This window comes from Palaemon carinicauda, chromosome 6 (genome assembly GCF_036898095.1).
Source record: "Palaemon carinicauda isolate YSFRI2023 chromosome 6, ASM3689809v2, whole genome shotgun sequence".
Taxonomy (NCBI): domain Eukaryota; kingdom Metazoa; phylum Arthropoda; class Malacostraca; order Decapoda; family Palaemonidae; genus Palaemon; species Palaemon carinicauda.
Genome location: NC_090730.1, coordinates 167,556,073 through 167,578,590, shown reverse-complemented (window position 1 = coordinate 167,578,590; position 22,518 = coordinate 167,556,073). Strand labels below are relative to the sequence as shown.

Genomic DNA, 22,518 nt, shown 5'->3' with positions numbered 1-22,518 from the left:
CAGGTCCTCCTACTCACGCCAAATTCCGCCGCCTCCCGCCCCAGAAACTGAAGGATGCCAAACGCGCCTTTGAGGATATGGAACGCATGGGTATTTGTATGAAAGCATCGAGCCCCTGGGCATCTCCCCTACACATGGTAAAAAAGCCTGACGGGTCCTGGAGACTTTGCGGCGACTACAGGTGCCTAAACCTCATCACGACGCCCGATCACTACCCTCTGCCCAACATGCAAGACCTAACGAATGCGTTGCACGGCGCGAAATATTTCACCAAGATGGACCTTCTCAAGTCTTACTTCCAGGTCCCCGTATTTCCGGAGGACATTCCGAAAACTGCCATTGTGACGCCGTTCGGATCCTATACCTTCACATAATCAACCTTCGGTCTACGCAATGCCGGGGCGACCTTCCAACGACTAATGGATAGCATTCTGGGCGACCTACCATTCTGCGTCTGCTACGTCGACGACATCCTGACATTCTCGAAAACCAAGGAGGAACACCAGAGGCACGTCCGCACCGTCCTCAAATGCCTACAGGAGAACGGCCTGGTCGTACGTTTCGACAAGTGCACGTTCGGCGCGGAAGGAGTGGACTTTCTTGGTCACCGCGTATCCTCGTGCGGGGTAAAACCCATGACAACCAAGGTTGACGCCATCAAAAGGTTCCCAATACCTACAACCACTCGCCAACTTCAGGAGTTCCTGGGGATGGTCAATTACTACAGGCACTTCATCCCCAACATCGCACAAACCCTAACACCCCTCGACAACGTCCTGAAAGGGAAAACAAAAAAACTTGAGTGGGGTTTTCCCCAACAACAGGCATTCACCCGGACGAAAGATGCCCACGCAAAAGCCACCACCCTGGCTTATTTCGACGACAACGCGCCCCTGCGACTGACGACCGACGCCAGCAACGTCGCCTGTGGGGCTGTGCTGGAACAACTCGTCGATGGTTCTCCTCGATCGCTGGCATTCTTCAGCAAGAAATTGAAACCCGCCAAAACAAGATACAGCACCTTCGATAGGGAACTCCTCGCCGTCTACCTCGCCGTCCGCCACTTCAGGCACATCCTGGAGGGCACACCCTTCACAATCACGACGGACCATCAACCCCTCGTACACGCTTTCACAAAATCGACAGACGCATGGTCCTCCCGATAACGTCATCTCGCAACAATCGCCGAATTCGGGTGCACCATACGCTACGTTCCAGGAAAGAAAAACCCAGTCGAGGACGCCCTTTCAAGGATTGAATTCGACGCAATCCACCTGGGAATCGATTACGCCAATCTCGCATCCGAACAGCGCACCGACCAAGAAGCACAGGATCACCTGACGGGGCCATCCGTGCTCAAGATAACTGCGATTCCCCTCGGACCAGCAGGAGTAACTATCCTCTGCGACACCAGTACCAGCCGCCCACGCCCCTGGATACCGGCCTCCTGCAGAAGAAAAATATTCGACATCATCCATGGACTTTCACAACCCTCAGGACGCACCACCGCTCGCCTTCTGTCTGAAAAGTTCGTCTGGCCAGAAATCAAAAAGGACGCCCGGGAATGGGTGAAGACATGCATCAACTGCCAATCAAGCAAAATCAGCCGTCACACCGAATCGGGGGTAGGTGATTTTCTCCAACCAAAAAGACGTTTCGGTCACATACACATCGATGTCGTGGGACCATTGTCGCCTTCCGGATCTGCTCGCTACCTGCTTACGATCATCGATCGCTCCACGAGGTGGTTGGAGGCATCGCCGATGACCGAAGCTACAACTCAAGCATGCGCCGAAGCCCTTTTGTCAAGCTGGGTGAGCAGATTTGGCGTTCCTGACGACATCACGACAGACAGAGGCCCAGCTTTCCTCTCAGAAATATGGCTCTCTCTGGCAAACCTGATGGGGACGACACTCCACAGCACCACGGCATACAACCCCGCGGCAAACGGTATGGTCGAACGAACTCATCGCGCCCTCAAGGCGTCCCTGATGGCGAGCTGCACCGACGGGGACTGGAAATCACGACTTCCTTGGGTACTTCTCGGCCTTCGCACCGCCCCTCGCGCGGATGGCGAGCCTTCGCCCGCCGAAAGGTTTACAGGGAGGCGCTCGCAGTTCCTGGCGAATTCTTTCCCACATCAACCGACGACACGCAGCTGGATCATCTTAGGGACATCGCCAAGAAATTCAGGCCATGTCTCAAAACCTATCAGGACAGAACTAAGCATTTCAAGCCAAAGAACCTGGATGACTGCGGGTATGTTTTCGTCCGTGTCGACACCCATCGACAACCACTAACCAGACCTTATCGAGGCCCCTACCGAGTAATTAAGAAGACGACGAAAGCCTTCCTTCTCAACGTGCATGGCCAAGAAGACTGGGTCTCAATAGACCACGTGAAACCAGAGTTTCTCGAAGGGGGCGACACTGCCTCCACCGGACCTGGCAGATCCAGAGTGCCACCTCAAAACAAGGCGCCCAATGAAAAAAAAATCAACAAACGATGACGAGAGGAAGAGATCCTTACGCCGACGCGCCCCTCCGTTCAAAAACAAAAGGAACCCTCCGACGCACGAAAAGATACGAAGATTAATCATCAGCCCTCTACGCCGTCCGATGTCTTGGGGGGTGGAGTACTTGTAAGGACACCGCTCCCTCTGTCGTCCAGAAATTCAATAAATTGTCTATTTATTTAAATTCTCCTTTCGCCACACCGTGGCTTCCTATATATATGTATTCCGCTCCCTCAGAGCTACAATTTGACATATGTATTATTTCATTACATGTTTCTGTTTACTTGCAATTCGTGTATTTGTTCATGTGAGAAAACATATATTTTGGCGGGAAGTTCAAGCTGAATTGGCGTCTACGCCATGCTACCTTTCCATCCACACCCTGTATTATATTCCCACGCATGTTTGAATAAACTATCAGTTGATGTTGGTAAACGCTTGTCTCACTGTCCTTACAAGTTCATTATGCATGTTGCATGAGGTTTTTTCATAATTCTGACCATATATTTTCCCCAACTGGTTATCTTGTGCTTATTTTGCATTTCTGATCATTATTATTGCTGCTAATCACTCGTTTATGACATTCGGCCACCCATAAAACCCTGGTGGTAATTTTGTATATTATTCCATGGTGTGATTTCGCACAAGAAATATATGATTTCCTATAGCAAATAACGAGATTTAACCGATTTTGATGATCATTTCAATCGCAAACAAACAGATCAACCAATTCGGTTAGTTATAAGTTGACGAATTGGTTGATGTTATTACGGATTAAATGAATGAGAAAACCAGTTAAATCACGATATCTACTATAGGAAATCATATATTTCCTGTGCGAAATGACACAATGAAATACAATACAAATGAACCATATAAATATTAACACTGTTGACATATATACTGAGTGAAAATATTTAAACAACAGATGTAGGGGACGATAACATTAGCAACGTTACCAATGGTTGACAGAACTACCAACGTTGACGAATGGTACACAGTGTTACCAACGACACGATGACATTTCTAGAGATAGAAATGCTAAATATTTCCATACGTAAACTAAATAATTTTTCCATATAACTATTAAACAATAAATAAAAAATACCAAAAGGCCACAGAACCTAACAAACCCACCTAACCTTGCCTAGAAGTACCCCGGTCACAAAACTCATATAATAAGCATTGGGGAATGACTTACTTTGTTTCACAGTACTACCAACGGTGACGAATGGAACACAGAACTACCAACGACACGATGACATTACTAGTGGCAGAAATGATAAATATTTCCATTCGAATATTAAATAATTTTTCCATATAACTGTTACACAATATATAAATAGTACAGAAAGACCACAGAACCTAACAAACCCACCTAACCTTGCCTAGAAGTACCCCGGTCACAAAACACGTATAATGGCTATTGAGGAATGACTTACTTTTATGAAGAAAACGTCGAAGTATTCGGTAACCTGGGAACAGAAACTTCTCCAATCGACACTAGTTTTCGAAGATATGTCGATACCATCCATGAGGGTCTCATGGTCCGAATGATTATGCAAAAAGTGGATGGCACATAATATTATCTTCCATGGGGGTAGACGACTATTGTCCAAAAAAGTACCTTTATAGGCAGTAAAGGTATAACCACAACGGCGTTTTTTCTTAGTTTTACGAATGATGGATCCAGAATAGCAATAAAACACGTGAATGACTTGCCTATAAGATAAAACAGAACGACTCTATAACTTGCTCCATCGCAATAGACGAAAAAAGAAACCGCACTAGTAATGAACACCTCACCAGCTCAAAGGTTACAACGGGAAAGGCATTGGAACAAAGCCTATGAAAAACCGCTAATAGTGGTAAAGGAAGTGGGGGGGGTAGGGAGATATCTGCATAGGCCTAAGGTGGTGATTGGTTAAGGGAAAAACAAAGAACTTTAGCCGGTAAACATGAATGAACTAAATACGGAAACTAGACCAGAGAAAGGATTTATAAGACACAGGGGAGAGAAAAAGAAATAACCAACAAAAATAAATAAAAACAATACAGGAAGGTAACATGGAATGAACGGTAAATAATATTGAATGGGAATATAAAATGAGATGATCATACCGAGAATTAACTGGATAAACAAACTAGTCCAGAGTAAGTATTTATGTGCAACCAGGAAGAGATAAAGAAATAACCAAACAAATAAACCCAATATAGGAAGGTAAAATGGAATGAATGATAAATAATATTGAATGGGAATAAAAAATGAGAAAATAACACGGTACTAAAAAGAGTAATGGGGGAGAGGAAACTCCTGCGAAGGGGGGGGGATATATGCGCAGGTCGGAAACTGATGAAACGAACGTACGTACAAATGGGAAAGGAAATAACCAAACAAATAAACCCAATATAGGAAGGTAAAATGGAATATATGATAAATAATATTGAATGGGAATATAAAATGAGAAAATAATACGGTAATAAAAAGAGTAATTTGGGAGAGAAACTCCTGCGCAGGGGGGTTATATATGCGCAGGTGCGAACGGACGAACGTACAAATGGGTGCTAATGTTAGCAAGGAATGCTAACATTTGATCTACATCAGGTATGGAATGCTAACATTTAAACTACATCAGGCGTTGGCAGCACTGGTTACTGTATTACTACAAGAAATAACCTTTGAAACGACTCCTCCCAAATATATCCAGTTATACTGTTTTGTATTTTCCTACGGTTATAATAAATACAAGAAGGAAATGTATAGAGAAGAAAAGGACTGATTTACGGTTATATATCGGTTCCCCAGTATGTTTTCCCCACCCAAAACCCCGAGTTCCCACTGGGGGTCCCCCATTATCAGAGGATATAGATGTATATATATTTCTGAAACTATTAATTTGCGACGGGAACGAGTGTTATTTTCGAAGGGAGCGTAATTTTTCCTATAAGAAAAAGTAGTTGGAATCCTAGGTTACATTGCCATGGAATAAACTACAATGAAACCACCCTGGTTTCCCATTGGGGTCCCCCATAATTGTCTTTACATAAGGAGTCCAGAAACTCATGAACGGGTGGTTTGCCCCTATTATCATGGTTAGAAATGCATAAAACACAAGATAGCGAGAAGGAAAAATATATGGTTCATGTATTTGGCTATAAATTAAAGTATCGTATATTTACTTACTTTTACTTTTTACTTTTACGGGTTTATTTCTCGCCCTCCATCAGACACTAAAGGTCTGTTCAGGCGGGCCTTGGTGTGTGAAAAATAATTTCTTTCCAGTTAATATTTTGCTCTGTATCATTATCAGTTATTTCGCTAGCATTTGTATTCAGGCTTAATAGTTTTCAGGTCACTATTATAACACTTTCTAAAAAGATAAGTCTTCGTTTTTCTTGAAAGCTGCCACATTATTGCTATTCTTGACATCGAGTGGAAGGTCGTTAAAGAGTCTCATATATTTACCCTATACATATTTACCCTATAAAACAACTTAAGATTTTAGTGACGGCAGTTTACTTACCCACTTAGATCTACCATTGCCATCTTTCCTCCATAACCTTTTGACAGAGCAACACCAATCTATATACATTATGTAAAGCGTTCCACTTATATTGTTTCCTTTTCTAGTTTAAGCATTGTGAAAGAAAGTTATAATTAGCACAGAATAAACGAAAACAATTATTAATCACAACTGAAATTCACAAGGAGTAAAGAATTCCGCGGGACACTAAACAAAACAAACGCTTCTTCTTCTTAGTTCTTCATATATTGATTTGGTAATCGTAGTTATTATTATTATTATTATTATTATTATTATTATTATTATTATTATTATTATTATTATTATCAAATGCTAAGCTACAACCTTAGTTGGAAAAGCAGGATGCTGTAATCCAAGGGGCTCCAACAGGGAAAATAGCCCAGTGAGGAATGGAAACTAGGAAAAATAAAATATTTTAAGAACAGTAAAAACATTGAAATAAATATTTCCTATATAAACTATAAAAACTTTAACAAAACAAGACAGAACAGTGTGCTCAAGTGTACCCTTAAGCAAGAGAACCCTAAACCAAGACAGTGGAAGGCCATGGTACAGAAGCTATGGCACTAGCCAAGACTAGAGAACAATGATTTGATTTTCGAGTGTCCTTTCTCCTAGAAGAGCTGCTTACCATAGCCAAAGGGTCTCTTCTACCCTTACCAAGAGGAAAGTAGTCACTGAACAATTACAGTGCAGTAGTTAACCCCTTGGGTGAAAAAGAATCGTTTGGTAATCTCAGTGTTGTCAGGTGTATGAGGGCAGAGGAGAATCTGTAAAGAATAGGCCAGACTATTCGGTGTCTGTGTAGGCAAAAGGAAAGAACCGTAACCAGAGGGAAAGATCCAATGTATTACTGTCTGGCCAGTCAAAAGACTCCATAATTCTCTGGCAGTAGTATATCAACGGGCGGCTGATGCCCTGGGCAACCTACTACCTGCATAATCTATTTTAATACGTTTCTCCTTCCTATATGTATATCTGAGCGCAGAGACTTGTCGAACGGCCATTCTAATTTTTTTTCTAAAACGAGCTGTTAATACAGCAAGAGCCCGTGTTCTACACAGATTGGAGCTTATCCTAACTTATCAACCTTGCCCCAGGCTCGAGGGAAAACAAGAACAGAAAAAGTAAGAATGATGGATCTTAGCAACATAATTAATATATTATTTTGACTTATCTTTTTATAGGAGCAAGTGTGTGAGTTGTTAAAAGATGTAGCAGAAACAAAGAATTTCAAAGCTTTATAATCGATGAAAGTAAATATACATTGATGAGTGAATTTTGTGAATAACCGATATGCGTAAAAGATAAATGTGGGAAGAGGTACCCTTTTGGGCGTTACTGTCACACCAGATCGAAGGATGAATTCTGCTCCTGAACTTACTCGAGGAAGAGTGACCGATATAATAACTAAATTCTTTAAATATTTGTGCATGCTATCTTTAACTATGGTGTCAAAAGTGATGGATGTAAGTAGACCCACAGTTAAACATATGCTTATATATATATATATATATATATATATATATATATATATATATATATATATATATATATATATATATATGTGTGTGTGTGTGTGTGTGTGCATATATATATATATATATATATATATATATATATAAATATATATATATATATATATATATATATATATATATGTATGTATATATATATATATAAATATATATATATATATATATATATATATATATATATATATATATATATATATATATATATATATATATATGTGTGTGTGTGTGTGTGTGTGTGTGTATGTTATAGCCATGAAAGGAAAGATGAAAAGACTTGATTGGAGTTGGTACTTTCGTCCATTAGGGACATCAACAGACTCAACAATGAGAATATATATACAAAAACATAATATTTATACAGGAGAAGGGGATCCAACAGCTGCCAATTTCTTAAAAATTCCGGGAAAGTAAGATTTTATATAAAAGGATAACACCGGATTAACAGAAAACAGACCATAGCCACAGACAAGGGAGTATATACACAAGTTTCTTTATCAGAATTTTTATCCATTACTGATGAATTTCACAGGAATAACGAGTGAAAGGATGTTAAGTAATTAATCTTAATAGACGTTTGCATAAACATGTTAAATATCAGCTAAGTAGATAATTATAAGTAGATGATTCAAGTAGATGCTTATAAGGAAGAAAAGTGGGGTGTGTGGGAATGGAAAAATATTACTGGAAATGAGCATTTCGTATGGCACTCACTATTTTTGTTTTACTATTCCATAATATGATATGACAATCAATCTTTGAGTTGTTCTCTATAACATTTAGGATAAAAACGAATAAATTTGTGTGGCTTTCTTAGCACAAGCTATTTTAATTACTGATCTCCACAATGTTAGCATGGACTAGAAATATATATTTTGCCTCCTGTCATTTATTATCAAAGAGAGTAGCTGGAAGCGACATATCCCAGTTGAATTAACCGAGTCCATATATATTACCAAACTTTGATCAAGGATTCGTGCTGACATAATGCCAGCTGAATATAAATCAATCCAAAAAAAAATCAATACAAACGAAGTTTTCTCAAATATTTTTTTATGAAGAAAAATATTAAATTAAAAAAATCCAATCTTCAACTTTTCATTGTAAATAATTTGGAAATGCTCGGAAACAAAGTTTATGATAACCGTGCTAGCTTATTTAGTAGCAATTATTACTATTTGATGATTGCATTATTTTTATTGGAAACTGAAAGGAATCCACAGCTTTATTCTCATACAATTTATAAACATGTACATAATTTCCTTATCAATTATTTCCTGCTACTTGCAAACACGACATAATCTTATTAAAGATATATAATCTAACGAATAGACCCTTTATTTTGCCTACCTGCAATATGACAGAAGAAGAAGGCAGTGACTAGTGGTTTCATTTCTAGTAAACATTAATCTATTATCGCAGACCGCCACCTGTCAATAATCAGCTGTGTTTAGGGGTGTGTGTTTATGTGTTGATTATCTACATACAACAGCATAGTTTGAGGTCAGTACACAGCATATGTTTTCTAAATTCCCATAGAATGTATAATTTGCAGTTAATGAATGATGTTAATGTTTAATAACCTTCATTTAGACATATTCAAATAGTTGAAGTTACGGTAAGGCCACGGATCAAGACAGCCTCAGTATGACCCTAATGGACAATGTTTTGATAAACTAATGTCTCGATAATATTGAATTGAATGACAGCAATACTCTAATGATTATCATTTCCTCTTTTTTTTTGTGGAATGGGAAGGGTAACAGAGTAACTTATTAATAGCCCATTGGTAGGCAAAGTGAGTTATTTACGATGTAAGTTAGGCTATTATCCAAAGGTATCTCCGTTTTGGGAATAAATTTCGGTTTCATTGTAGTGAATTACATGGCAATGTAACCTAGGAAAAAAACTACTGTTTCTCATAGAAAAAATTACGCTCTCTTCGAAAATGACACTCGTTCCCGTCGCAAATTAATAGTTTCAGAAATATATATACATCTATATCCTCCAATAATGGGGGACCCCAGTGGGAACTCGGGGTTTTGGGTGGGGAAAACTTGACAAACTTGGATAAATTTTACAGTTTAGGCCATGACTGGATTTGTGATATTAAAATAATGGGGTGAATGTATGATAGCTGCCACCTGTATGTATGATAACGGCTGACTAAGAATACAGCAGTGTAAGGGGGGGTCGCAGGGGACGTTAGCTTCTTCGGTCAAGTAAATAGGTAAGGACACAGCTTGTAGGTTAGGTTAGGGAGGGAAGTTTAGTTTAGTTGGTGTCCGTATTTTATGTTCGCTGGAGGAACTGGCTGCTAATATACAAAGGCTTCAAAATATCATTCATGTACGTAACATTGTGTGTTTTGAATGATTCTGACCTTTTTTATTAGGAATGAGTAGTTTCAGAGATACGAGGGGGTGTATGTATGATAGCGGCCACCTGTTTGTATGATGATGGCCTGCTAAGAATACGGCAGCCTAAAGGGTCCTGTTAGGTAAGTTGGTAAGGACGCAGCTTGTGGGGAAGCCTAGGTTAGTTGGTGTCTATTTACTACACATGCTTGAGGAACTGGCCGCTGATATACAAAGGCTCTGATATTAAACTCTCCTTCAATAATAAAATAAAAGATTGGGGAAACAGAGGGAAATCAGCAGTTTTGGGTGGAGGAAAACACAGGACTAGTAAGATACCCTTATCGATCCCATAATCCACCAAGATCGTAGGGGCGCTGCAGGGTGGAACACCGCAATAGGAGCCTCCACTTGTCACGGTTGTGTGCGAGTGCCTGGGTCTGGGCGAAGGTTTTTCCTGTCCATTCAGCAATGTTGTCGGTCCACCTCTTTCTCTGCCGCCCTCTTCTCCTCTTCCCCTGAACTGTTCCCTGGAGAATTGTCTTGGACAGGCTGCTTGATCTTGTTGTGTGGCCATACCATTTTAGTTTTCTCCTCTTCACTGTGGATAGCAGATCTTCATAGCGTCCTAAGTGTTGTCTCACTCTTCTGTTGAATTCTTCATATGTGACATGCTCAATGTACGAGATGCCAAGCACTCGTCTGAAGCATCTCATTTCTGCAGCTTGGATCTTTCTCTGTAGCTCTGCCATCAGTGTCCAGGATTCACAAGCATACAGAAGGATGGAAATGACTAGGGCATGCAATAGTCTCAATTTGGATTTGACAGCGATGTTTTTGTCTTTCCAGATTGGATTCAGTTTTGCTAGCACTGCTATTGTTTGTGCAATTCTTGCATGGACTTCTGGTTTGGATCCTTCTTGGCTGATGATTGCACCAAGGTACTTGAATTGTTGGACTGTTTCAAGTTGTTGACCACCGACCACGATTTTTGCTTTGATTGGTTCGTCGCTGTTTCTCATTAGCTTTGTTTTTTCAGCACTGATTTCCATTCCGTATCTGGTTGATGTTTCATCCAGACGTTTCACGAGGTTGACCAGCTCATCTTCGTTCCCTGCCAGGCCGTCAATATCATCAGCAAACCGAAGGTTGCTGATTGTTCGTCCTCCGATGCTAACTGTGCTCACATGATCTTCGAGTGCATCTGTCATAATTTGTTCAAGGAAGATGTTGAACAGGGTTGGTGACAGAAGGCAGCCTTGGCGGACACCTAGTAAGATACAGGGATTCATTTTAACGTACCTTATTCTCAGCAAGGGCTTTGCCTCCTATTTTCCCTAACCTGACTTAGGAGACTATATCATTTAAAACAGAAAGATTAAGATACAGGGATGCAGCCTAAACTAACCTAGGGGGCTAATTTTCCATACATATACTGGAGGGGTTTGACCTCTTATGACCCCCTCTGTTTCCTAACCTAAAATGATGTGTCACTTTAAAAACCTATATAAGCTACCACTATATGTAGGTTATGACTACAGTATTACCCTTATTCAGAATAAGAAATTGTGGCTGGCGATTTACTGGTATACATGTGAATACTAACACCATCTGCATATACGATGAATTATGTACAGTATTCTTATCCTCTCAGCACCCTTCAAGGTGAATCCTTTTATATACAGTATGAAACTTTTGTTGCAAACAATACGTTTTCGCTTAAAAGAATTATTTTTATCGTCTTCTTTTCTCGTATCATTCGAACCGGTCTGTCATTGCAATTGTTGTCTCTAGGTGACTAATCAATGCCTTCATAATTATTGTGAGACTTTATTTTGTGAGTCACCCACCTTCATTGTCAGAGTTGACATTTTTGCAGGTCTTAGCCTGCATATGCAAAGTGAATGGCCTTGGAGAGGCCCCTTGCTCACCTCCCAAAGAAAGGGAGGAAAGCCACCATTGATAGGCTGTGCCGTGCGCCTCAGAGTACTAGACCTCGTCTGGATCTTTTCCAGTCAATTTTGGACCCGGGAGCACTAGACAAGGTCGAAGTGCAGGTCTGTGCAAGAAAGGATTTCCTAGGGGCGGGTAGATCCTTTAGGATGATTCCTCTGGCTTTCTCGTGCCGAAGGAAGTATTGTCGGATTCAGGAGGCTTCTCCTCTCCTCTTAATGCTTGATCCTGTAGTTTCTGCACTGACCCCAGGTGTCATGGCCGATCGTCTGGGTATGCAACCCATCAGTTTTTCAGCAACATAGGCCATGAACATGGAGAGCATGGCAATGGTGACTCTTCAGGCCCCCTCCAGGATTGACCACTGGTCAGGCACTGTCGGTTTTCTGGTTGATACAGATGACTTGACAGATGTAGACAAATACAAAGCACTCGAGAACTTCGGCTTGACATGGGCCAGAGGTATCGTGTTCTTGACAGACCAAGCTGTCAACCAATGGGCAAATTGGGTCCTGAAGAAGCATAATGCCGTCGCCTCTAGGTTTTAGAAACAAGTCAGCCGGCGGGAATTTTAAATTTCCGTAACGTGTCGATGAAGGGTCTTTCACTGTTTTTGACAGAGGAGATTGAGGCTGTAGCCGAGAAGTGGAGGAAGGCCAATCTGGACTCATTGTTGCACTAGGCGTGTCCTTTTAGTGGTCACAGTCCACCTCCACTACCAGCCACGACCATCATCCTGCCCCTTCCATTGGGAGAGTCAAGAAGGTGACCAAGAATATAATCTCTTGGCTAAGGGAGGTCATTGACCATACCCTTTTGCCACCCTCACCTTCCACCCCAGATGGAGCTCAGGTTAGAGCACATGATATCAGGATAGTAGGTACAGTACGACCTTGGCATTCTGGTAGAACCTCTGTGGCACAGGAACTACAGGCAGGGGTGTGGAAATGTCATTCTACGTTTACTGCTCATTACCTGTGGGAATCGACCCGCAGGTCCCTAGAAACCTTCTCCTTATGGCCTTTAGTAGCTGCACAGCAGGTGATATACTGATCTTGGCTCCTCTCATAGGACCATTAGTATCGGTTCTAGGATGGGGGTTCTGGGAAGAAAGTGAAGAATGGCTGGTTTTTTTTCTTTTCCTTTCAATCTTCCCCTCTCTTGGGGCACAGCTTCTGGAAACCCTGTCAGCTGGAATTGATTCAACTGCAGTTAAGCCCCACTCAACCCGCAGCTGTTTTATAATGTAATATAGAAGCATCATTCCCGACACTCCTTACAAGGGGGAGTATGTTGTAAACATACTGTAGTATAAATATGCCACATGGTTGGAACCAGGCAAACCCTTTGATATACATACGCCTCATTGTAATGACACAGAGATTTTCTGCTATATATCCTTTATTGCACGGACTGTGGATCCGCTGGTATTGTCCCACTACTGGTGTACGAGGTGTAAGGAACCTTAGCTCTCACCTCTTGTAGGATCTGAGTTCGTGCATCCCTGGATAAGTATTCAGCCAGTTGTAACAGGGGCTTCCTTCCACCTGAGGATGAGTCTCCTATGGAAAGGACAAAGGTTTGTACAGTACTCGTACCCGAATTAAAATTTATATGTTCATATTCCAATTTGCTGGTGTTCATAGTTGAGGTACTACTGTATAATTACAATAAAATATCCATAGTACAAAAGTATAGTTAGGATATGTTAAGGAAGTCATGCTTAATGACCTATGGCTTTACTTACGAATAAGCAAACGTTGTATTCTTGAGACTTTGGTTCAAGTAATTGTAGGTTAAAGTATCATACTAATTCTTAGGCTGTCATTATTGTAGAATGGTTAGCAAATGCAACTTATATAATTATGTGATATAAATACTGTACTGAGAATTAAGAATATTTATTCATATCAAAACTTTTTTTATGGTGGTAGAAATGTTATAATGTATGCCATATAAATTACAGAAAAAATGGAATTTGCTGAATTGATACGAATTTCAAGATGCGATCGTGTGATGTTGCAACGCCCTCACCATCCTAAACTGGATGGAACATTGTGCATCACTGGTCATCATCTTATTGTATCATCACGGGATGATGAACCTCAGGAATTGTGGGTAAGTGACTTTGGTATTCATTATTATTACTGTATAATCAGTATAATCTACTTATTACTTGTACTGTACTGTATTATTATTATTATTATTATTATTATTATTATTATTATTATTATTATTATTATTACCTGTACTATACTGTTATTATTATTATCATTAAAAATTAAGCTGAAACCTTAATTGGAAAAGCAGGATAGAAAGGCCCTACTTTTCCCTGATAAGTAGAGTAATCAGCAGGCTGTTAACAATCTCGAATATCAGGATAACCCTGGTGGCTGCCAATATGTCACATCCCAAATGAGTTGCAGATCTGCTAATGCTCCTCATTGAGTTTACGAGAGAACTATCCCGGTGGCCCAACCTCCTCTGTCAGCCCTATCTGCAGAGGTACCACAACTCACTGGCATCCGTGTCACGACATGGATGGTGACCATCCAATATCTCCGAGCGCAAAGCTTCTCTTGAAGCACTGCACAGGAGAAGTCTGGATATCTACAAAAATCCTCTATGGCTATCTACTAGGGAAAGTGGGCCATGTTCCGCGATTGGTGTGATAGATGGTATACTTCTCCGATCAGAGCCTCACTTCAATTGATTGCTGACTTTCTCATCTTTTGTCAAGAGAAGCTCCTCTCAGAGTCTGCAGGGAAAAGCTATTGCTCATCCTTGAGCCAGGTTTACAGGCTGAAGGGATTTGACCTTTCCTCTATGTGGGAACTGTTCAGGCTCATAAGGAGCTTCGAGGAGCATCGAGCACGCTTGTTCTCCCAGAGAACTCAAACCTCCAGCCTTGGACATCATGAGAGTTCTCAGCTCTCTCAAGTGGTCTCCATACAAACATTTAAAGAGAACTTCCATACTTGTCTTGGCCTCCTCTAAGAGAATAGGCAAACTGCATGGCATACTGTATGTCACGAATTATTTGGAGGGATGATATAAGGTCTTCTTTACATTCGTCCGTGTTTTCTTGACAATGATCCAGAACCCAGCCGGCCATGACCCAAGGTTTGAGGAGTCCTTATCCATCTCTTCACCCCCAAGATGCAATTAGCGATCAGGATGACCTGCTGCTCAGACCTTTGAGAGTGCTTAAGCACTATCTGAGTAGAACCGAGTGTTTTGGACCGGGGTACAAGAGATTGTTCCTCAGCACTGGTAGGGTTAGGAAAGGAATATTGAAGAACACAGTTTTTTTCTTGCTTTGTGAAGCCATCAGGCAAGCATAACAGGCTTCCAAAGAGACTACAGATGGACCTGCTCACAAAGTCACAGCATGCCTAGAAGAAGGTTTTAAAAATTTAGATTGGGAAAATGTAGGAATTAACATTATTGGAGAATACCTGAACACCTTATTGCAGATAACAAAGTTCTGTTAAGGGAATCATGGGAGGAATTGCAAAAGCTGATAAAGGGTTTGAATTGAGAAAGCAGAAATGTAGGACTGAAAATGAATATGAATAAAGATAAAATAATGTTGAATGAAATGGCAGATAGATGACAAATAAGGGCTATGGACGAACCTCTAGAGACTGTTAATGAATATACATACTCAGGAAAGGCAATAAGTGTTTCCTCAGGACAGGAAACCAAAATTAAAAGAAGGATAAGCATGGACTGGAGAGCTTTTGCTAAAGAAAATGAGATTATGAAAAATAAAATGCCACTTTCTCTAGAAAGAAAAGTATTTAATCAGATGGTTTTACCAGTATTAACCTAAGCATCAGAAACTTGGAGCCTTAATAAAGCCTTAGAACATAAGCTAGTTGCAACTCACAGAGAAAGAAAAAGAGCAACATGGATATGAGAGCAAACTAAAGTAGAGGATATTCTTACATGTAAGGACAAGAAATGGACATACACAGTAATTAGAATGACAGATAACAGATGGACATAAATGATAACAGAAGGGTTCCTAAAGATTGGAAATGAAGCAGGGAAGGAAGAGAAGGCTGAGTGACGAACAAAAAATTTCTGGTCATAGACCATAAACAGGCGTGAGTAGAAGGAAATGTCTGAGGCCTTTGTCCTGCAAAGATATATATATATATATATATATATATATATATATATATATATATATATATATATATATATATATATATATATTTCGATTTAGGTACTGAAGTATTTTCTGTACTGAAATATGTTTTTATGATTTTATGATCTGTACAGGATTAATAGTTTCCAAGTTTCATATGTTAGGTAATCTTGTATTCCATGTATTCCATTCAATTTTCATTTTCATCTTTCAGCTCCTGCATAGCAATATTGATACAGTGGAAAGGAGGCAGCAGGGAATGACTGGTGGCACATTGTGGCTGAAGTGTAAAGACTTGCGTATATTGCAACTGGACGTTATAGGGGCAGACCAATTTGCTAAAGTTGCAGATACAATAGAGGATCTAATACGTGTGGGTGAGTGTTATATGGATCTTAAGAAAGGTTATAATTTGTCATAGGATGTAATAAACATCTGTGAAACTTAAAAGGTCGCCGGTAAATTAATTTTATTTTGTTTTTTAGTTTTATCTGGCATTATAAACGCTGATGTGTTTGGCAGTAAGCAGATCTTCCTCGTTCCTGTTTTCCTGAGGCTAAACTAACTAGTTTGGCTTTTTAGTCACATGAAATTAAAACAAACTTAATAGACCTTGATGATTATGGAGGTGTAGATCCAAATGGTATTTGTTCCGTAACCGAAATACAAACCACGCTATTTACATTGGGTTTACCTTTTAGCGCAGCCGAAATGGCGAGCCATTAGAATTTAACGAGGGTGTATCACCCCCACGCTAGTTAGCGGGGGGGGGGGGGGAGTGGTAGCTAGCTACCCCTCCCCCCCTCACACACAGATGAATGCTCACTTTCACTTTTGGCTCGGACTGTGACAGACGTCTCTGTCTTGGTCCTCTCTTGGCAGCCATTGTTTGTTTTGTCTTTACTTAATCGCTTACTTTTCTTTTACTCAATATATATATAAACATGTTTTCATGTTTGTATATATATTTGAGTATAGAAATCAGTAAGTTTCCTTTTCAGATTTGTGTGTGTAGTGTACGATACCTACGTGGTGTCCTCGGCAGTTGGCCACCACGGCGTATTTTATGGGTGGCAATCGAGTTTGACTTCGGTCTTTCTCTCTCTCTCCCTCTTGAGGTTGTTCACCCTTTTACTACGTGTTACTACGCCCTTGTAGCTTCCTTTCCGTGTGGGGGGTTTGCTACGCCGTGCGTTTGTCTCAATTAGTTTATGAATCTAATTGTAGTTGTTTTTTTGTTTTTTTTCAGCTTGTAGAACGATTCCTTTCGGGGTTTTCGTTCTTTCTTTAGTGTTCATTCTTTTTTAAATTACATAATTACATAGTTACATAATTATAATTGTTATAATTCTGTTTTGGTTACAGCTCTCCTTCCGTGAGTGTAAGTGGTTGTGAGGGCACGTGCCTGTTGTGTAATTCTTGTTTCCTTTCCCTCGGGATTCCTCTTCGGAGCCTTCCTGGGGGAATGAATGTGTACTAATGATTTTTGTTTTATTTTTTTACAGTTACCGATCTAGTTCGTTTCTGTAATATGGCAACGGTGTGAGCTGTCTTTTTGAGGCCTGGGGATTCGGCTGTTGCTGCCTCCCCCCTTGTATTTTCGTCAGGGGCGTGTCTCCTTCTACTGGAAGTACTCCCGTGACGACGGACAGCTCTCCAGTTCATTTTAGAACTCTCAGGAGGCTTGCCTCCTTGGGCGGGTAACTTTCCTTCCGAGGGAAGTTTTTCCTGTCCAGGCTTGAGTTTTCCCCTTTTGGGGGGTTCTTCTCTTGCCTTTTTTTCGTACGACTATGCTCTTGGTGCTGAGCGGTCACACCTGCAGTTTCGCTCAAGGGGCTGGGCAACTGCAGGAGCTCCTCTTCGGAGGATTGCTCCTTTTAGGTCACTGGCTGACCAGTCTCTTCTACGAAGTGTTTCTCTTTCGTTCGCGAGAGAGTACACTCATAGAGACTCCTCTTCGGAGGATTCTTCTGCTGCTGTTGCTGTTGGCCTCCCTCGCCGTAAGGCCCACCGTCCGCCTCGTCGTAAGGGCCTCTCATCTCCCTATAAGGGTGCTAAGAGGCGCCTTTTTGAATCTCCGTTTGCAGCCTACAACTCCTTTTTCTTGATCTTCCGCCTTGGTGCAGATGGACAGCAGTCTGATCTCGTCTTACGACAGGCAACGGTCTTGCCGACGGACAACGGTCTTCTGACGGACATCAGTCTCCCGGCGGACAGACAACGGTCTCCCGACGGACATCAGTCTCCCGACGGACAACGATCCCTTCGGGGCAAAGGGTTGCCTCCCACGGGGGTTCTTCCCTTGCGTGTCAGGGTTCCCCTGCGCGCCCTTCTGCTGTGTTCTCTCCTGCTCCTGCTCAGTGTTAGCGCACAGGCGCTCTCCTGCTCATCAGCGCTCTCCTGTTCGTCAGCGCTTTCATGATGATCATCCCTGCTGTTCCTGTTGGTTCCTGTTACGCGTCCTGTGCCCCCACGTTCGCCCTCGCGATCTAGAACTTCTGTTCAGGTCTGGGTCAAGGACTCTTCTTCTATGCGCAGGCTTCCACGCGTTGCCTTCTGCTCATCAGCGATCATCAGCTCGCCAGCGACCATCAGCTCGCCAGCGATCATCAGCTCGCCAGCAATCACCTGTCTCTCGGTGATCTCCGGATCGCCGGCGTGTGTTACAGCCGGCACGCCAACGTTCTCCAACACTTCTGAAGGAACATGGTTCGCCAGCTACTAGCTCACCTGCGCATGCTGCTCGCCATCGCGCGATCGCGCGATCGCCCACCTGCGGATGCTGCTCGCCATCGCGCGATCGCCCACCTGCGGATGCTGCTCGCCATCGCGCGACCGCCCACCTGCCCATGCTGCTCGCCATCGCGCGACCGCCCACCTGCGCATGCTGCTCGCCATCGCGCGACCGCCCACCTGCGCATGCTGCTCGCCATCGCGCGACCGCCCACCTGCGCATGCTGCTCGCCATCGCGCGACCGCCCACCTGCGCATGCTGCTCGCCATCGCGCGACCGCCCACCTGCGCATGCTGCTCGCCATCGCGCGACCGCCCACCTGCGCATGCTGCTCGCCATCGCGCGATCGCTCACCTGCGCATGCTGCTCGCCATCGCTCGCCAACCCGTCGACATGCCACAACGCGCCATCGCCAACCTGCGCGTTAGCGCTCACCAGCTCACCACCGATCGCCGCCTCGGACTCGCGCTCATTCACCTGCCCACCCTCGCGACCGTTCGCCTGCACCCGCGTTGCCTGTGCGCCCGCGCGATCATTCGCCTGCGCGCCCACACGCCCACGTGCCTGCACATCTACGCTCATGGGCGTCCGCGCCCATGCTCTCCAATGTTCGCCCGCGCGCGAACCAACGGTATTCCATAGCGCGGACGGACGGTGTTCCGTCGCGCGGACGGACGGTGTTCCGTCGCGCGGACCGACGGTGTTCCGTCGCGCGGACCGACGGCGTTCCGTCGCGCGGACCGACGGCGTTCCGTCGCGCGGACCGACGGCGTTCCGTCGCGCGGACCGACGGCGTTCCGTCGCGCGGACCGACGGCGTTCCGTCGCGCGGACCGACGGCGTTCCGTCGCGCGGACCGACGGTGTTCCGTCGCGCGGACCGACGGTGTTTCTTCGCACAAACGTCGGCTTAATTCTTGCAGTATCCATTGCTCGTCTATGGGTTATCGCTCGCCGACCACCAGCTCTCGCCCTTCCTACCACGCTCGCCCTCCTTCTGCGCTCCTTCGCTCACCTTCGTTTGCGTTCCTGCGTGACCGCGCATGGGCGCTTCCACGTTCGCCCACGCGCAAATCTTTGAATTACCATCGCGCGAGCTCCAGGGCGATTGCGACCAAAATTCCCATTGGGGTTTTCGCAGCATGGCCAGCCTGTTGAGTTCTTCTGGATCGTATTTCCAGAACACGGCCTCACCCCGTAAACGCAGAACATGGCACTTGCAAGAATAGGAAGAAACTTCGGGGAGGTCTGAGCAACACTCCTTTCCAGAACCTGGGTTAGCCCTTCCCCGTCATTCCCCGGAAGGATTTTTGGCGGGGGGGCTTTCCGTTCGAGATTTCTCCATCGGACAAGGGGTGACTGCTTACCCCTTCCTCTGGGGGCTTACCAGGTCCTTTCCCTCCTCGGTTACGGCCCGAGGTTTGGTTCAAGGAAGCTACAGGAAGATCATGGGTACTTTCCTCCTCTCGAGCTCAAGCACCTTGGCCTTTCGTCGTTAAGTATCTAACTTGCGGACAAGCTCGATGTTGTACCATCTGGACGCGCTGACTGAGAGCTTCCTTCGGGTGTCTCATCTGTGGAGGTCGAAGACCTCAGACACCCTTCCATCCTTGAGAAGAGTTTGTTTGTGCCCAAGGACAGAGACTTAGACAGCGGCTGTGCGGAGGAAATTGACTTCCGTTTTCACTCCTCCAAGGCGCTTTCTTCCAGACTCTGCAGGGCTCCAGCGCCCTTTTCTTTCAACCACGTCGGCCTAAGTTATCGGCTACAACAACTGGGACAAAGTGTCCAATTGCAGTTTCCTCCTGTCAGGAACAGATGGCACGGGAGGCTCCCCCGGGGGGGCATAGTCCTAAAAGGAGCGGCAGAGTTCACGAACTCTAGGATTGCAGGTTTCTCGCTGGGAGGATGCTTAAGGTTACTCATCCGGATGACAGCTTCCCGATGCCCATTCCCGCACAATCTCTGTGATCAGCCAAGGATATCGCGCCTGCCGTCTCTGTCAGCGAATTCAGTGTCTCTGAACCTCTATGCCATAGCGTCGGCAAGAGTTGCCCGGTTGGGCAGAATGATCCATACCTTAGGCAAAGGTCCTCCATAGGATCATCGACGGCTTCACCCCCGGCCTCTTCAGTCGATCCTTTCTTGTAGGGAAGGATCTGAGAGGGGAGTTCCGTAGTCGACCTCTCAGCCCTGATCAAGTTTGTCGAACAAACTTCGGCCAGCGTAGAACAGCAGAATCGATCAGACTGGTAACGAGGCAACAGGCCTCCTTAAACCCTGGTTCGGAAGGACGGGTACTTTCAGTTTCCATTCCATCCATCTTCCAGGGAGCTCGTGGAATTCAGCCTAGACTGCAAGTATTCCTGCTTATGATGCAGTGTGGCTATCCCGCCGTGGCATAGCAGGTTTTTTTCCCCAGAGAACTCTCCCTGCTTTCCTCATGGCCGCTCAGGTGCAGGCTTCCGCCTCCTCTGCTTTTTGGAGGGCTGGTCAACTCCGGTAGGCTCGGGTTCGACCTTCTTCAGCGCCGGGACAAGCTTCCGGATGCTTAACATGAGTGTGGGTTCATGGTACTTTGCTTGGAGCCTTCTCTTCTTCTGCCTCAACATCTGGAGTATCTGGCCATGATATTGAGTCAACAGCCTTACCACGTTGGAAACCCCGCTTCTCGTCCGTCCAGTGAGGTTAAGCAACGTCGGTTCTGGTCGGTACTTGGATGGGTGACCACCTGGGGACGCCAGATTCTGTTGCCACATCCTCCGAGCCTTCCTTTCAGTTGACTGTGGCAAGACTGAGGAGAGTCGCAGTACCTGTTCTCAGTCAAGCAGAGCTTTCAGCCCTACCTTGGAACGTTTCCTAGTTCTCCTTTCCTCATTGACCCGTCTATAGTTCGAACGGTCGCCTCAGGATAAGTTCCATGTGGGGCGGTCCAAGTTCCGGTGGTTTCAGGCAACGTTTAACCGGACTTCCTGGCCCCTATGGGACCAGCGGAACTATTAGACCTGCAATGGGTGTTGACCTATGGAACCTCTTGATGGTAGTGGATATTCTCGTCCTTTCCCCACATTCTTGATGCTGTTCTCGGACTCGTCAAAGGAAAGGGGGGGAGGCATGTTCCGGTCCAGGCCTATGGTCAAGACCTGAAGGATACCTCTCCATCATTCAGGCAGGCTTAGGGGCCGTAGTCTGGCCCCTCTACAGATCCTACAGCTCCTGCCGAGTCGCCCCGTGCGCGTCGACTTCATGGTTCTGGCGTGTTCTAACCAGCAGCGGACGCTTTTTCACACCTTCTCATCTTGCAGTAGAGATACCGGGATGATTGAGATTATCTCAATACCACCATCGGCTCTCTCATTCCAGGCAGAGGAATGTTCTCTCCGACTATCCGAGCAGAGCCTCATAGAAAGAGTGTACCTGGGGGTCTTTGACCTTGAGTAACCAGCAAGTCCTGGTCTGGGGGACCTGATCACGACAGCTTGGAACCTCAAGCTTCCGCTGTTCTTCCCCCCAGTCTCAGACCCCGAGACTCTGGCAAGATGCATTTCGGTGATGGTGAGACAACTTCGACGCCTGCGTCTTCCCTCCTTTTTGTCTTTGGACAATGGGTCTCAACAAGACCAGGTTGTCTGTCAACCTTTCAATGGGAGAGCTCCACTGGGACTATGCGCAGAACGGTTTCTGGACCCTCTGCTTCCCCTGACGGAACTCCCGGGAGAGCTTCT

General features: G+C 44.2%; 2 protein-coding genes and 1 pseudogene across 4 annotated transcripts in view; 2 read left to right on the top strand and 1 right to left on the bottom strand.

Annotated features, from left to right (window-relative positions):
• The window catches only part of LOC137642276 (uncharacterized), a 38,509-nt gene extending 32,243 nt beyond the window's left edge, over positions 1 to 6,266 (bottom strand). The window contains exon 1 of the mRNA XM_068374805.1: positions 6,040 to 6,266. The gene's annotated coding sequence lies outside the window, so the exon portion shown is untranslated. The remainder of the gene's footprint in view (positions 1 to 6,039) is intronic.
• A 2,696-nt stretch (positions 6,267 to 8,962) lies between these two features.
• LOC137642802 (myotubularin-related protein 9) overlaps positions 8,963 to 22,518 on the top strand; it is a 113,730-nt gene continuing 100,174 nt past the window's right edge. For all 3 annotated transcript variants that reach the window (XM_068375669.1, XM_068375668.1, XM_068375667.1), the window contains exons 1-3: positions 8,963 to 9,098; positions 13,872 to 14,023; positions 16,276 to 16,438. In XM_068375669.1, coding sequence (XP_068231770.1) covers positions 13,877 to 14,023; positions 16,276 to 16,438 — 310 coding nt within the window. In that variant the 5' untranslated portion in view covers positions 8,963 to 9,098; positions 13,872 to 13,876. The remainder of the gene's footprint in view (positions 9,099 to 13,871; positions 14,024 to 16,275; positions 16,439 to 22,518) is intronic.
• LOC137643410 (5S ribosomal RNA) lies at positions 21,431 to 21,549 on the top strand (annotated as a pseudogene).